The 11,886-nt window shown below is 41.7% G+C and overlaps 1 protein-coding gene across 3 annotated transcripts; it reads left to right on the forward strand.

Annotated features, from left to right (window-relative positions):
• Nucleotides 1-300: 300 nt before the first annotated feature.
• aldocb (aldolase C, fructose-bisphosphate, b) lies at nucleotides 301-10,164 on the forward strand. 3 transcript variants are annotated; one of them, XM_082548944.1, is made up of 10 exons: nucleotides 339-430; nucleotides 1,662-1,765; nucleotides 6,416-6,532; nucleotides 6,842-7,053; nucleotides 7,508-7,562; nucleotides 7,661-7,821; nucleotides 7,946-8,029; nucleotides 8,125-8,299; nucleotides 8,705-8,904; nucleotides 9,015-10,164. In XM_082548944.1, the coding sequence occupies exons 2-10, from the start codon at nucleotides 1,696-1,698 to the stop codon at nucleotides 9,105-9,107; spliced, it is 1,167 nt and encodes a 388-aa protein (XP_082405070.1). In that variant the 5' UTR covers nucleotides 339-430; nucleotides 1,662-1,695; the 3' UTR covers nucleotides 9,108-10,164. The 3 variants fall into 3 exon arrangements, with proteins under 3 accessions (XP_082405068.1, XP_082405070.1, XP_082405069.1); XM_082548942.1 differs by lacking the exon at nucleotides 1,662-1,765 and having other exon boundaries at nucleotides 301-430; XM_082548943.1 differs by lacking the exons at nucleotides 339-430; nucleotides 1,662-1,765 and adding an exon at nucleotides 1,792-2,129.
• The last annotated feature ends 1,722 nt before the right edge of the window (nucleotides 10,165-11,886 follow it).

Raw genomic sequence — 11,886 nt, forward strand, 5'->3', positions numbered from 1 at the left:
GCTTTGTCTATAACTAGGCCGCAAAACATGAGTATTAATCATTTTCAGAGGTTATTTAGCACTAGGACGAAAAAAGACTTACCAAATACAGAGTATATTTAATTAAAGTAAATTATTTTTATCTTATTGAACAGTTTGCACTGTAGGAGGCGAAGTTCCGCCTTTGTTCACAATCGCTTTGTCAATTTTACCATCATCTATAAATACCTTGGTACTTTTAGAAAACAGAGGACAAACTGTCTCCACAAAGAAGAAAAAAAGATGCACAATCACTCTGGAGCTCTGCGGCGCATGCGCCCCGTCGCTTCGTGCCGTGACGCCTGGTTTAAGCTCCGCCCAGGCTTTCTAAAAGGTCACGTCGCGCTGCAGCAGTGAAACAGGAGACCGTTCCGCATCCTCTGCGCACACCTCACTTGATCTCTATCAGCAGGTAAGAGTCACCTCATCCAAAAATTGTTTAAATTTTAAACGTTTATTGTGTGTTACTGAGCGCGTCAGCCATGATGGCTGTCATTCTGATGGTGATGCGGATGTGATGCTGTTGACTGAACCTACAGCTAGCTGTATCTTCCAAAAGCTAGCCTGTTAGCCATAAATGAACAAACAGCGTCATTAGCTGTATCACTGATGCTATGTCATCTCAATTTGACAGACAACTCCTAAAAGTCTATCACCTTCTCAAAAACAGTCGTTTTAGAGTTGCGCATTTCGGCCCCATCATCGAAGTACGCAACAGGAAGGGCGCAGAAGTGATGACCTTCGAGGATGGAAGTGGAGGAGACGAGCCTGTTGCGCCTTCCTTCGCTTCAGATCGACGCTATCAGTTTTTACATGTGCTTGATTATGCGTGATTTGTCGGGTACAAACGTGGGTGGCAGCGGTGATGGGTGAGGGCTGTGACGAGGTTGTTTCCCGTCAGGGTGTAGCTGTCCCGAAGCACGTAGACATCGAGAGGCGGAGCCGCAGAGTACGTGAAAAAGCTACACGTGTTAATGAAGTCATATAGCGGCCTGAATTTTGGAAGCAAGGCATATATATATATATATATATATATATATATATATATATATATATATATATATATATATATATATATATATATATATATATATATATATATATATATATATATATATATATATATATACACATATATGTAAAATAAATACTAATATCAACAATAATCATGATAATATATAACAAATATGTTTTAGCCCTTATCACGTGGGGATGTAATTGATGAGGGTTGGATTGCAGAAGTGTTTATAATTAAAAAAAACAAAACAAACGGCAGTTTCCACTTAGTAATTATATTTTTTACTATTCTCTTGCATTATTAACGAGTGTAATTCTTAAATAAGTGTTTTCATTGTTGATTTGTACGCTACTACTTCACGTGTAAAATGAATTTTAAAAAAAACAAATGAGGCAATGGATCAATGAACAAATCGAAACCCTTAATCAATAACTGCTGTTGCTAAATAATTCTCCATTGATAAACTAATAGTTTCCAGTCCAGAAAGTATTTTTACAATCATACACCAGGTGTTCTTAATTATGAGTGGTTTCCTTACTGACGTTTGTTATGGACATGTTTCTGAAGTCTAACCTGCACATTTTCATCAATGTCCACCTTTCTTTGAACTGCAACACCCTCGCAGCCTCGAGGTCTGTAATAGGCTCCCATTGAGCTGCATGGGTAACAGTGCTCCTGCTACCGCTGCAGCATCAAGGCCTGAAGATAGATGCGACGCCAAGGCCAGAGGTCCGTCTGGTAACACAGCACTGAAAGCAGGCTTTTTATTTTAGTGCTGTCCTGCAGGAGCCATTTCATCGCAAAGCTCATGCAACTTGAAAATAGAATTTAAAAAAAAAAAAAAAAAAAAAGTGGCACCCTCCAGAGGGTTCTGATGATCTAGACAAAACGGCAAAAAAATCCTCATCCTCCCCCTACATGCTTATGAACATAGGCAGTAAATCTAGCATGCAAGCTCAAGACCTTGTAGTTGAATGCTTGCAGCAATGCTTAAAAGAAGACCAGCTGCAGTGTGATGGCTGTAAATGTGGACTCTGATGTTTTTCTTGTATTTGTGATTTCTCACTGCATGCCGGGCTGCTCCTGTTTTAAGGTGAGAAGCATTGGATGGCCCCTCTGTTTGTTTTTGTTTTTTCTTCTGTTAACCTGAAATTCAATCGAAATCAGACAGCATCACAGTTAAATCAGCCTGGTACAAATCTAGATGTGTCATTTTCCATCTAACAACAACTAAAGAGCGTGTGTGTGTGTGTGTGTGTGTGTGTGTGTGTGAGTGAGAGTCCGGTCTTCTTGTTTTTTCAAGTGGTTCTCTGTGACTCAGCAGGGAGTTGATCTTCATGTCGCATTGCAGAAGTGTTGTTGAAGCAGACCACTTCAACAGGCTGGATCAAAGATCAGAAAATATAGAGAGCTGGGCTACGTGTCATGAAAGCCTGCATATGCAGTCTACTCACAACAGTGAACCAGCTTTAAACTGTTCAGTCATATCACTTCAGGCTTATCAGTTTTTAGTGATGGTATGGTTTTGTTTTGGGTTTTTTTGTTTATTTTTTGTTTTTTATTCTTTTGAGCTGCTTTAGCCACACAGGAAATTGATCAGGAATCGATGAAGAATCTGACCTCCAAGCAGAATTTCTAATTGCAGTTACCAAATCAATAAATCTCACGAATGACAATCAATAGGATGCACTCGAATTTACTACACACACGCCCGTTCAACTATCTTATTGAGGACCTTCATTGACATAATGGTTTCCCTAACCGTTAAAAATGAATGCCTCAACCGAACCCTTATCCTAAACCTAACCATAACCTAATTGTAACCCTGACACTAAAACCACATTTTGAGCCTCAAAAAGGCCTTCAAACTTGTGAGGACCAGTGTGTGTGTCCTCACAAGTGACTGTTGGTTCTTACAAGTATAGTAGAATGCAGCTTTCGGTCCTCACAAAGATGGCTAAACAGGAACACGAACACACACAAACAGCCTTAGAACCTTGTGCACATAATTTATAAAATATTTGAAAGCCGCATTAGATAAATGTCCTTGGCCACTGGGGCAACATGATCACTGAACAGTGTATGTTATTGGTTAGTTATTGGTAACTTTATGTGTATGTGACTGTCTGGAAGATAACGGTTATCACCAGTGTTGATGATAACGCTACTGGAAGGTCTCTACTTGATTCTGATAGCGCTTACGCTGCTCTAGTTTTAGCTTCCTATTTTTTTTTTTATATTTTTTTTTTGGAAACACAGGAAGATCTTTTTAACCCTGGAGAACCCATGGGGTCAAATTTGACCCCATGGTTTCCCTAGTAAACCAATGGGGACGGATCTGACTCCATGGGTTCTCCAGGCTTAAAGAGTTCTTAGCCTAATACTGTAGCTCAGGGTAGTCAATACAAATGAAGACGCAGGTTCACCCAATTGTAATGTCCTGCAGTTTTTATAGGATGTGCTATAGTTTCTTTAAATCTGCTACAGTTGGGTAGTTGAGGCTTCTACCGAACTCAAAAAAATTTCTGTATTTTAATATTAACTCAAAAAACAAAACAAAATGGTTTCAAATAATCACTTGACTTCATGAATAGATCATGAAGCTAAAGGAATATGCAAAGCAGAAATATTTAAACTCAAACACCAATGAAAAGCCTTCCTTTTAATTCTCTTGATCAGGCCATTTCCTTAACATCCTATGCTCTGAATAATGGACTTTTTTTTTTTTTTTTTTTTTTGTCTTTTTAACCTTTTGGGCTTGTTTGTTTTAAGTGTGTCACATCTGTGGTGCAAGGCCCTGCAGTGGTGCTTGTGTGGCACAGAGTGAGGTAGTTGTCTTTGTTCTAATGGCCTCCTCTGGGACTGTTTCCTGGAGACGTTCAAGAAGCAAACCCAAAAATGGAAAACATAAGATTAGTACCTCCTTTGGCTGTGAGTAACATAAGCTGAGTTGTCATCACCTGATTATGTCTAAAGCAGTTCAGCCACAGCCTTCTGACAATCTCCCATTTTTTGATTTGGGAGCCATCGTAGATTAAGAGAGACAGAAGGATAATCCTATGTGACAAATATTTTCCCAGGTTACTTTACCAAAGAGAGAAATGTCCTTGACACCACACACTCTCTCTCTGTGGTTGTTGCATTGATGCATAGTAGTGATTCTAAAACTTTATACTTGCACATTTAGCCAATATCTTTTTTTTTTTTTTTTTTTTTTTAAAGCTAATAACCCTCCAAGCATAAACTCTAGTGCACTACTACCAAACTTGCCCCAGCTGATAATGTGCTAGAGTCCTGCCTCATATTGTTCTTTTAAGGGGGTTGTATTAATTTGTGTATGCAATTCCCTATGGACGGTGTAAAAAGACAGGGTTTCACCCATTGCAAACGTGCTCCTGTGCACTCGTCCAAAATCCCGGATGCATGTCCCTGGTTGCGGATGACCTATGTGTAGGTTTAATGCCGATTGGTTGACACGTGGCGACATTCACAGGGACTGGGAGAAGCACAGGCAGTGACTGTGGTGGTCACTTCTCAATGTGTTTGACACTTTGTTTCACTTCAGCTCTTTTCATGTTGTAACTTCCCTCTACTCTGTCCTGAGCTGATGGACCAATAACAGAATAACCAGGAGTAGCCCGCAGACCAGTTATACTACATAGTTGTGTAGTATACTGGTACACTCCCTCCACCGACGCTCTCTGTGGGTAAGCAGGCCTCCATAGGCTGCTGGGGCTGAGCCGTGATTTCAGCGTAAGCCTCCAGTCAATGTAAAGTTGTCATCTTTAGTAATTTTCCGTTTTTTTTTTTTTTTTTTTGTCCAGTTGTTGCATAAACTGTAGATTTCCTATTGAGTTAGCTTGTTGTGCAATGTTTCCTTAGCGAAACTCCACCACGGTGGAGTCGTACTGCTTCACAAAGGAGGGCAGGTATTTGCTGAGCATGGTTTTTGGCTGGTACAGACAGTGGAGCAGAGCTGAGGGCACACATGCCTTTGCCCTTAGGTTGGCTTTTATCACGTGTAAATACTTCCTTTTATTCACTGGAGATGTGAAGTATGCAGCTTGTACCCCTGCTGAAGCTATTCTCCTCGGGGACACGATATGCCCTGCAGGCCTGGCCGTGTGAGTGTGTGTGATAAGAGTTGCACACTGATTTCATTGAGAGGCCTGTGTGTACTGTAAAGGTTATCTCATAGCTTTAAGCTGAGGATTAACACAGAGGGTACAGGGAGTATATCAGACGGTGTGCTCTCACAATAAACCAGCCTCCCTGACTTTATCATTAAGCTGTATTACAGCCTCCTATGAATGTGTGCCTTTACAATATACTGACAATTCCAGCTTTTAGTTGACACTGCTTGCTGTGGAGGAACATTTAGTAGAATAAATGAATAGTCTATCGAATTCTCCAATGGATGACCTGCTATTGTGGCCCACACCCGGCAGCGTTGTGCACAAAGCTACAGCCTTGTGTTCAGCGGGAGCGCCTCGGATACCAATATAGCCAAACAGACAAGTCACAGCTTGTTCTCAGGCACACAGTGCATTAGCTGGAGTGAGAACGGAAATTTACAAATCCTTGATGCACTCATATCGCATGGCTCCAGTAGAAATAATTTGTAGTCTGAGAACAGCAGCGCTTAAATGGATGCGTGACGTGTCACTCCAGGCGAAGAACTAAAGGTGTAACTGGCAGAGAGGTGTATAATGACAGAGGAAAACAAAGAGTGTTGCTGAGGAGGGGGAAACGAGCCGTGTTGCATCCAGGCCTGCCTGCAGCTATAATGAGGACTGGCAGCAGAGTCTATAGGAGCGTTATTACACAACCCCTTCCCCCTCCCTCCATCCGTCTGGTGTGGTTCACATGGGGGAGGTGAGGGGTTACGTAACTGCTAATTTATGGAAGAGTGAGGAAGGGAAAGGGGAATTAAATAATCTGGTTTGAAGGCTGTTTATGGAGTTTGGTCACTGCCACCAAGCTTTCTGTTCTTAATGACTGACACCAGATGATGCATGAAAATGAATGTCAACAAGATGGGGTGTTTGCTTCTAGTCACAATAAGTGATTTTACTGAATTACTTTTTTTCTATTTCCTTTTCTTTTTTCTCCCCCCCCCCCCCCCTTCAACTCTCAGGAAACAGGAAATGTACTGCTCACATCTTGCACACATGTCATGTTCTTGTATGGTGTGATTAAGTGCCATCGTGTAGGAGTTTGGTGAAAATGGGCAATCTGGCTGCACTTAACTTAGAAAAGCTCATTGGTATAACAGTATAGTTGAGCTGCAGACAATGGAGACATTAAATGAGGCCAGCCCTGGGCAGTCATCCAGGTTTGCACATAGTGAAGCAGTATGTGTGTTTCGCTCTCTTTCAGCCACCATGACTCACCAGTATCCCGCACTGACCCCTGAGCAGAAGAAGGAGCTGCAGGACATTGCTCACAGGATAGTAGCTCCAGGCAAAGGCATCCTCGCAGCTGATGAGTCCACCGGTATGTGTTGGTGTGTCGGTGTTTCAGCAAAGGTGGCTGATTGAAACGCAACATTAAACATGGTTGAATACCAACATACAGTACACTGAACATGCAGTGAGTTGCATGTGAAATTAGAATTGCTGTGCGTTTATTTAAAGAGATCATAAAATAAAGATGCATGTTATTGTTTCTATAAGATTACTGCAAACAAGCAGTTTTAGTCTTCTGCTGTAGGCCATTTTATACTGTAAATGATGCTAAATAAATGGCATTTGTGTCGTCTGTGTGTATTTTATTAAATCCATGTCCTTGTTTTTTGCTCTTTAGGCAGCATGGCAAAGCGTTTGAACCCCATTGGGGTCGAGAACACTGAGGAGAACAGGCGCCGCTACCGCCAGTTGCTCTTCACAGCCGACCAGCGCATCGACAGCTGTATCGGAGGTGTGATCTTCTTCCATGAAACCCTCTACCAGAACACTGACGATGGCGTCAACTTCGCCAAGCTCATCAAAGACCGCGGCATTGTCGTTGGCATCAAGGTAGGCAGGGGATTGCCGTTGCTGGGTAATCAGTTTACCCTGGTGCATTCTTGAAAATTAGTTTTAGCTCAGTTTCATTATGCTTCTGCTGCATTGCCTGGTTTGTGCCATTACGTGTTAGTTTACATAGTTTGTTGTGCTCAGAGTCTACCTTAAAACACAAGAGCCTGAGTGCTGAAAATCTCAACCTCCTTTTGTTTTGAATGTCATCATCACTTCGCTGTTGATATAATGCAGTCAAGTGACTCAGCTTAGCAGGCAGTGTAAACCCTCATCGTTTAGCAGGTAAAACCTGAAAGGTGTTCCTTTTTTTTTCTTAAACCAAAAAAAAACACGCTTTCAGTGTGTTTACATACACTCAGACCCACACATAACAGCAGATCATGTTGTTAGGACCAACTGGGCTAAAGTTATTTCAGGTCAAATTCAGAACATTTTCTGTTTGTCTTTACAGGTTGACAAGGGTGTTGTACCCCTCGCTGGAACAAATGGAGAGACCACCACTCAGGGTAGGAGACAGTAGACGCACAAGTTTGAGAACTGAAATGAACTTCACGGAAGCCCTGTGTGTTTCTCATGGCTGGTTCTGTGCGTTGTTTGAGTGCAGGTCTGGATGGGCTGTCCGAGCGATGCGCGCAGTATAAGAAGGACGGCGCAGATTTCGCCAAGTGGCGTTGTGTGCTGAAGATCAGCGAAACCACGCCGTCTGAGCTGGCCATCTTTGAGAACGCCAACGTGCTGGCACGATATGCTAGCATCTGCCAACAGGTTAGTGTGGTACTATAGAGGATTCCTTTCCTTTTTTTGGAAAGGACACTAGTGATCATCAAATGGTAGTATTGTATATTTCTAAAATACTGGTGTTAAATTTACACTCTGTAATCTCTTTCAGAATGGTATTGTTCCAATTGTGGAGCCTGAGATCCTTCCCGATGGAGATCATGACCTGAAGCGTTGCCAGTACGTCACCGAGAAGGTAACATGTTGCAGAATGTGGAACTCTGCCACCTTTATCTGTTCTGGAGAGTTCAAGTTTGGACTTGCGTGCTATCGTTTGTCTCCTGCTGTTAGGTCCTTGCTGCAGTGTACAAGGCTCTGTCGGACCACCACGTGTACCTCGAGGGGACACTGCTGAAGCCCAACATGGTCACAGCTGGACACTCCTGCCCAACTAAGTACAGCAGTGAAGAAATCGCCATGGCTACTGTTACTGCTCTGCGCCGCACAGTGCCTCCTGCTGTCCCAGGCAAGATACTTGTGTATATAATAGGAAAAATTCAGGGAGTGGGACAGTATCTGTGTGCAACAGCAGGGCTCCAAGTGACTTAATAGAGCAGCATATTTAAAAGTTAAACCATTATATGTTATCATGGATAAACTGCTAGCTGAAACATGCTTTTGTGAATGTATAAAATCAGTTAGATCATCCCTTGGAATTTGGATGAGTTGACTAGTAAATTGGCAGTCTTGGCATTTTTCAGATTGCTTTGATTTCCTAATAGTAATACTTAAATCTCTAGATTCTTTCACTCGTTTATATCTACCTGCAGAGTGCAAACATGCAGGAAAAGATGCTTTCGAAAACCTTTAAAATCTTCCTCGACATCAGGTATGAGCAGATCGGTAACTCGTGTTTCTTTTGTATAAACAGGGGTGACATTCTTGTCTGGTGGCCAGTCTGAGGAAGAGGCCAGCGTGAACCTTAATGCCATTAACAACTGCCCACTCCCCAAGCCCTGGGCCCTGACTTTCTCCTACGGCCGTGCCCTGCAGGCCTCAGCTCTTAACGCCTGGAAAGGACAGCTGAACAACGAGAAGGCCGCCACCGAGGAGTTCGTCAAGCGCGCCGAGGTCAGACCACAGGAAGGGACATCAGATGTGTCCTTTGTACTGCTAATTTAAAAAAGCAAAACTTTCTTTGCTCTTTTGCTTATGTCTGTTTTGTTTTTTTTCTTCTCCAGGCTAACGGTCTGGCTGCACTCGGCAAGTACGAGTCTTCCGGAAGTGGCACCGCCGCAGCCCAGTCCCTCTACGTGGCTAATCACGCCTATTAAACAGCAAACTACCACGTTGAGCTGTGGCATAGTTATAGTCTTCTATCTGCTCTGCTGTCTCCCCTCTTCACTCCTCCATCAATCACAGGCCTGTGCTGTCTGCTTTACTTTAGAGTTCTTAAATTTACATTATTAGATATGTGTATTTGAAACCATCATGTGACATCACAGTACAAAAGGAAACAGACATGGGTCATCTGTCTTTTTTTTTTTTTTTTTTAAATTCCCCCCAGTTTCAACAAATGGTTAGTTTTGAGACAATTTGAAGTTAAACGGTTGGAGGATAATCAAAAATGTTTAGTCAGTATTCATTCCACATTCCTTCTTTCACGCAGCTGTCTCTGCCCACTTCACACAAAATATCAAATCACTCCCAAGCAGGCCAGATCAGCATGTTTGTGTCAGTGTTTCGCTTCTGTCAGAACGGCATTTGTTCATTGTTGAAACGCTCTACTAACATCCGCACTGACACCAAGTGGGACCAACTGCTTATTAGTGGCATCATAACATGCGTTAAGGAGCAAGATGGCAGACGAGGTGAAAATGTTGAGCCGAGTTGATCTTTTGAACAAAAGTGTGGAGTGCTCTGTTGTGCTTTCAGACAGATGTATATCTAGTAGATGTTAGCAGGCACATTATACTGTAATAAGCCACTACACACCAGGATTCTTCCTTTTTTTTTTCTTTTTTTTTTTTTTTTGTTCTTGTGCTCCTTATCACCATTATTGAATTTTAAAACAAACAACCATCTTGTGTGTCTGTTCATTAGCTTAACATTACATGCAGTAATCAATGTATTCAGTTGTGTGAAGGTGTCAATATTATGTGATGCTAGTGTGTCATCCTCCCACCTGATTTCCCCCCTGCCTGCCCTACCGAACGACCAGACTAGTTTCTATCGACATTCACATCCAATGGACCAATGGCGTGGGGTCAGCAGCGGGGAAACGGTCGCTGCTGTGTTGGAGTACTGTGCCGTTTGTGGTGTTAATATTGTTCTTTAAGCACTTGGTGTGTCAAATAGTGGAGAAAAATAAACTAAAACCTTAAAACATCAGATGCTTTTGTGTGATGGAATTTTCTACACCTGTCCTGATACTGGCGATGACAGAGTTATGCATGTTAGTCAAATATTGCTACTTTATTATTTAGAATCTTTACTGCCTCTACATTTTAGAAATCAATGTTGAGTATTTAATTATATTTAGTTGGCTGATATCATTACCTTTACACAATCAGCTTATTGTGATTTGAAATTAAATGGCCAACACTAATCTGCATATTTAAACTTTATTTTCAGTTTCCTGGAGGTGTATATATGCCTACATGCACCCCCTTTCTGAGTCAAAGTCATGTGTTTTGCGCTCAATCTTGCAGATTGGATAGACAGTCGCATGGAAGCAGCTCAGGGTGTGTAGGCATGACCTGCTGAAGTTAAAGCTAAAGATCAGAATGTAACACGTAGGATATTACTTTGGTCAGGGTTTACGGAAACTGGTCCAAAAAAAGGGAAAAAATATCCAGTGAGCAGTATTTCTCTGGATGATAATGCTTTGATGGCAGAGGTGACTGGCCAGACTGCTTTGAGCTGATAGAGAGGCAGCAGTAACTCAAATAACCACTCAATAGCTAAGATAAGATAAAACTTTATTAATCCCTCGGGTGGGTTCCTCTGGGAAATTCGGTTTCCAAAAGCACAGCACCGACAGAAGTTACAGTTACAGAATATTATATATATATATATATATATATACACACACACACATATAAATACAGAGACAAATATAAATAAAATATACGAAGGGGATAAATAGAATAAATAGGAATAAAAATAAAAATACAAGTGAATTGCACATTTCAAGTATTGAGGTCTATTGCACCATTGACTAAGATATGCAGAAGAGCATCTATGAATGCACTACACATCATGTGGCTTAAAGGAGATGTGCTACCGCAGCAGAAGACCACACCAGCTAAAATTTCTTTCAGTGGACAGTGAGTCTGTGTGAATTTATAAAGCCTTTTTAAAAACAACTACGGGGTCTCCTTCACCAAATGTAAAAGACAAACTTGGGCCAAAAGGTAAAAAATATAGAAAATCGCTCCACAATTTTGCAGCTGCAACTTCGAAAGCCCCGTCACCTCTGAGTTTATGTTGTGTCTTTGGAACCAGCAAAAGTCTCTGGTCTGCTGACCTGAGAACGAGGTGGGACATAAGAGTGCAATAGCTCAGACAGATAAAATTATGTAGAATCATTAAGAGACTTAAAGACAAATAAAAGGATTTTTAAAATGGATTCGTAAACTAACTGGAAGCTAAAATTGGAGTGATGTGCTCTTGCATCCTGCACCAGAAAAAAATCGAGCGGCGCTGTAGGTGACCAACTGGCCTGGCCAATTCCAATGAAAAGTGCATTGCAGTAATTGACACAAGAGGTTTTAAAACAGAAGTATTAATGTTTCAAGGTTGGACTAGAGTGGCTTGACCTTTGGCAGTCATCTCAACTGGAAAAAGCAGGCTTTTGCTACAGTGTTCACATAAGCTTTGAGCTTTAGAGAAGGATCCATTTTCACTCCTAAATTAGTGATAATGGATTTCTCATTTGGGGCCAATGAGGAAAGGTCAATACAGGGGCTGCTGCTGGTGCCGCTGAATCTAAACAACGTGACTTCTATCTTGTTCTCATTAAAATTCAAGTGATTTATCACCATCCATCTCCTGATGTCAATAAGGCCGTCATGGAGAGGCAGGACAGAGCATTCAGTCGTGTGCTAACAT

The sequence above is a fragment of the Aulonocara stuartgranti genome (assembly GCF_965226115.1).
Source record: "Aulonocara stuartgranti genome assembly, chromosome: 10".
Taxonomy (NCBI): domain Eukaryota; kingdom Metazoa; phylum Chordata; class Actinopteri; order Cichliformes; family Cichlidae; genus Aulonocara; species Aulonocara stuartgranti.

Coding starts and splice junctions, on each gene's coding strand:
- aldocb (XM_082548944.1), top strand. CDS start 1,696: ATGGGTAACAGTGCTCCTGCTACCGCTGCAGCATCAAGGCCTGAAGAT. Junction 6,533..6,841: donor CGCAGCTGATGAGTCCACCG/GTATGTGTTGGT, acceptor TTTGCTCTTTAG/GCAGCATGGCAAAGCGTTTG. Junction 7,822..7,945: donor ATGCTAGCATCTGCCAACAG/GTTAGTGTGGTA, acceptor AATCTCTTTCAG/AATGGTATTGTTCCAATTGT.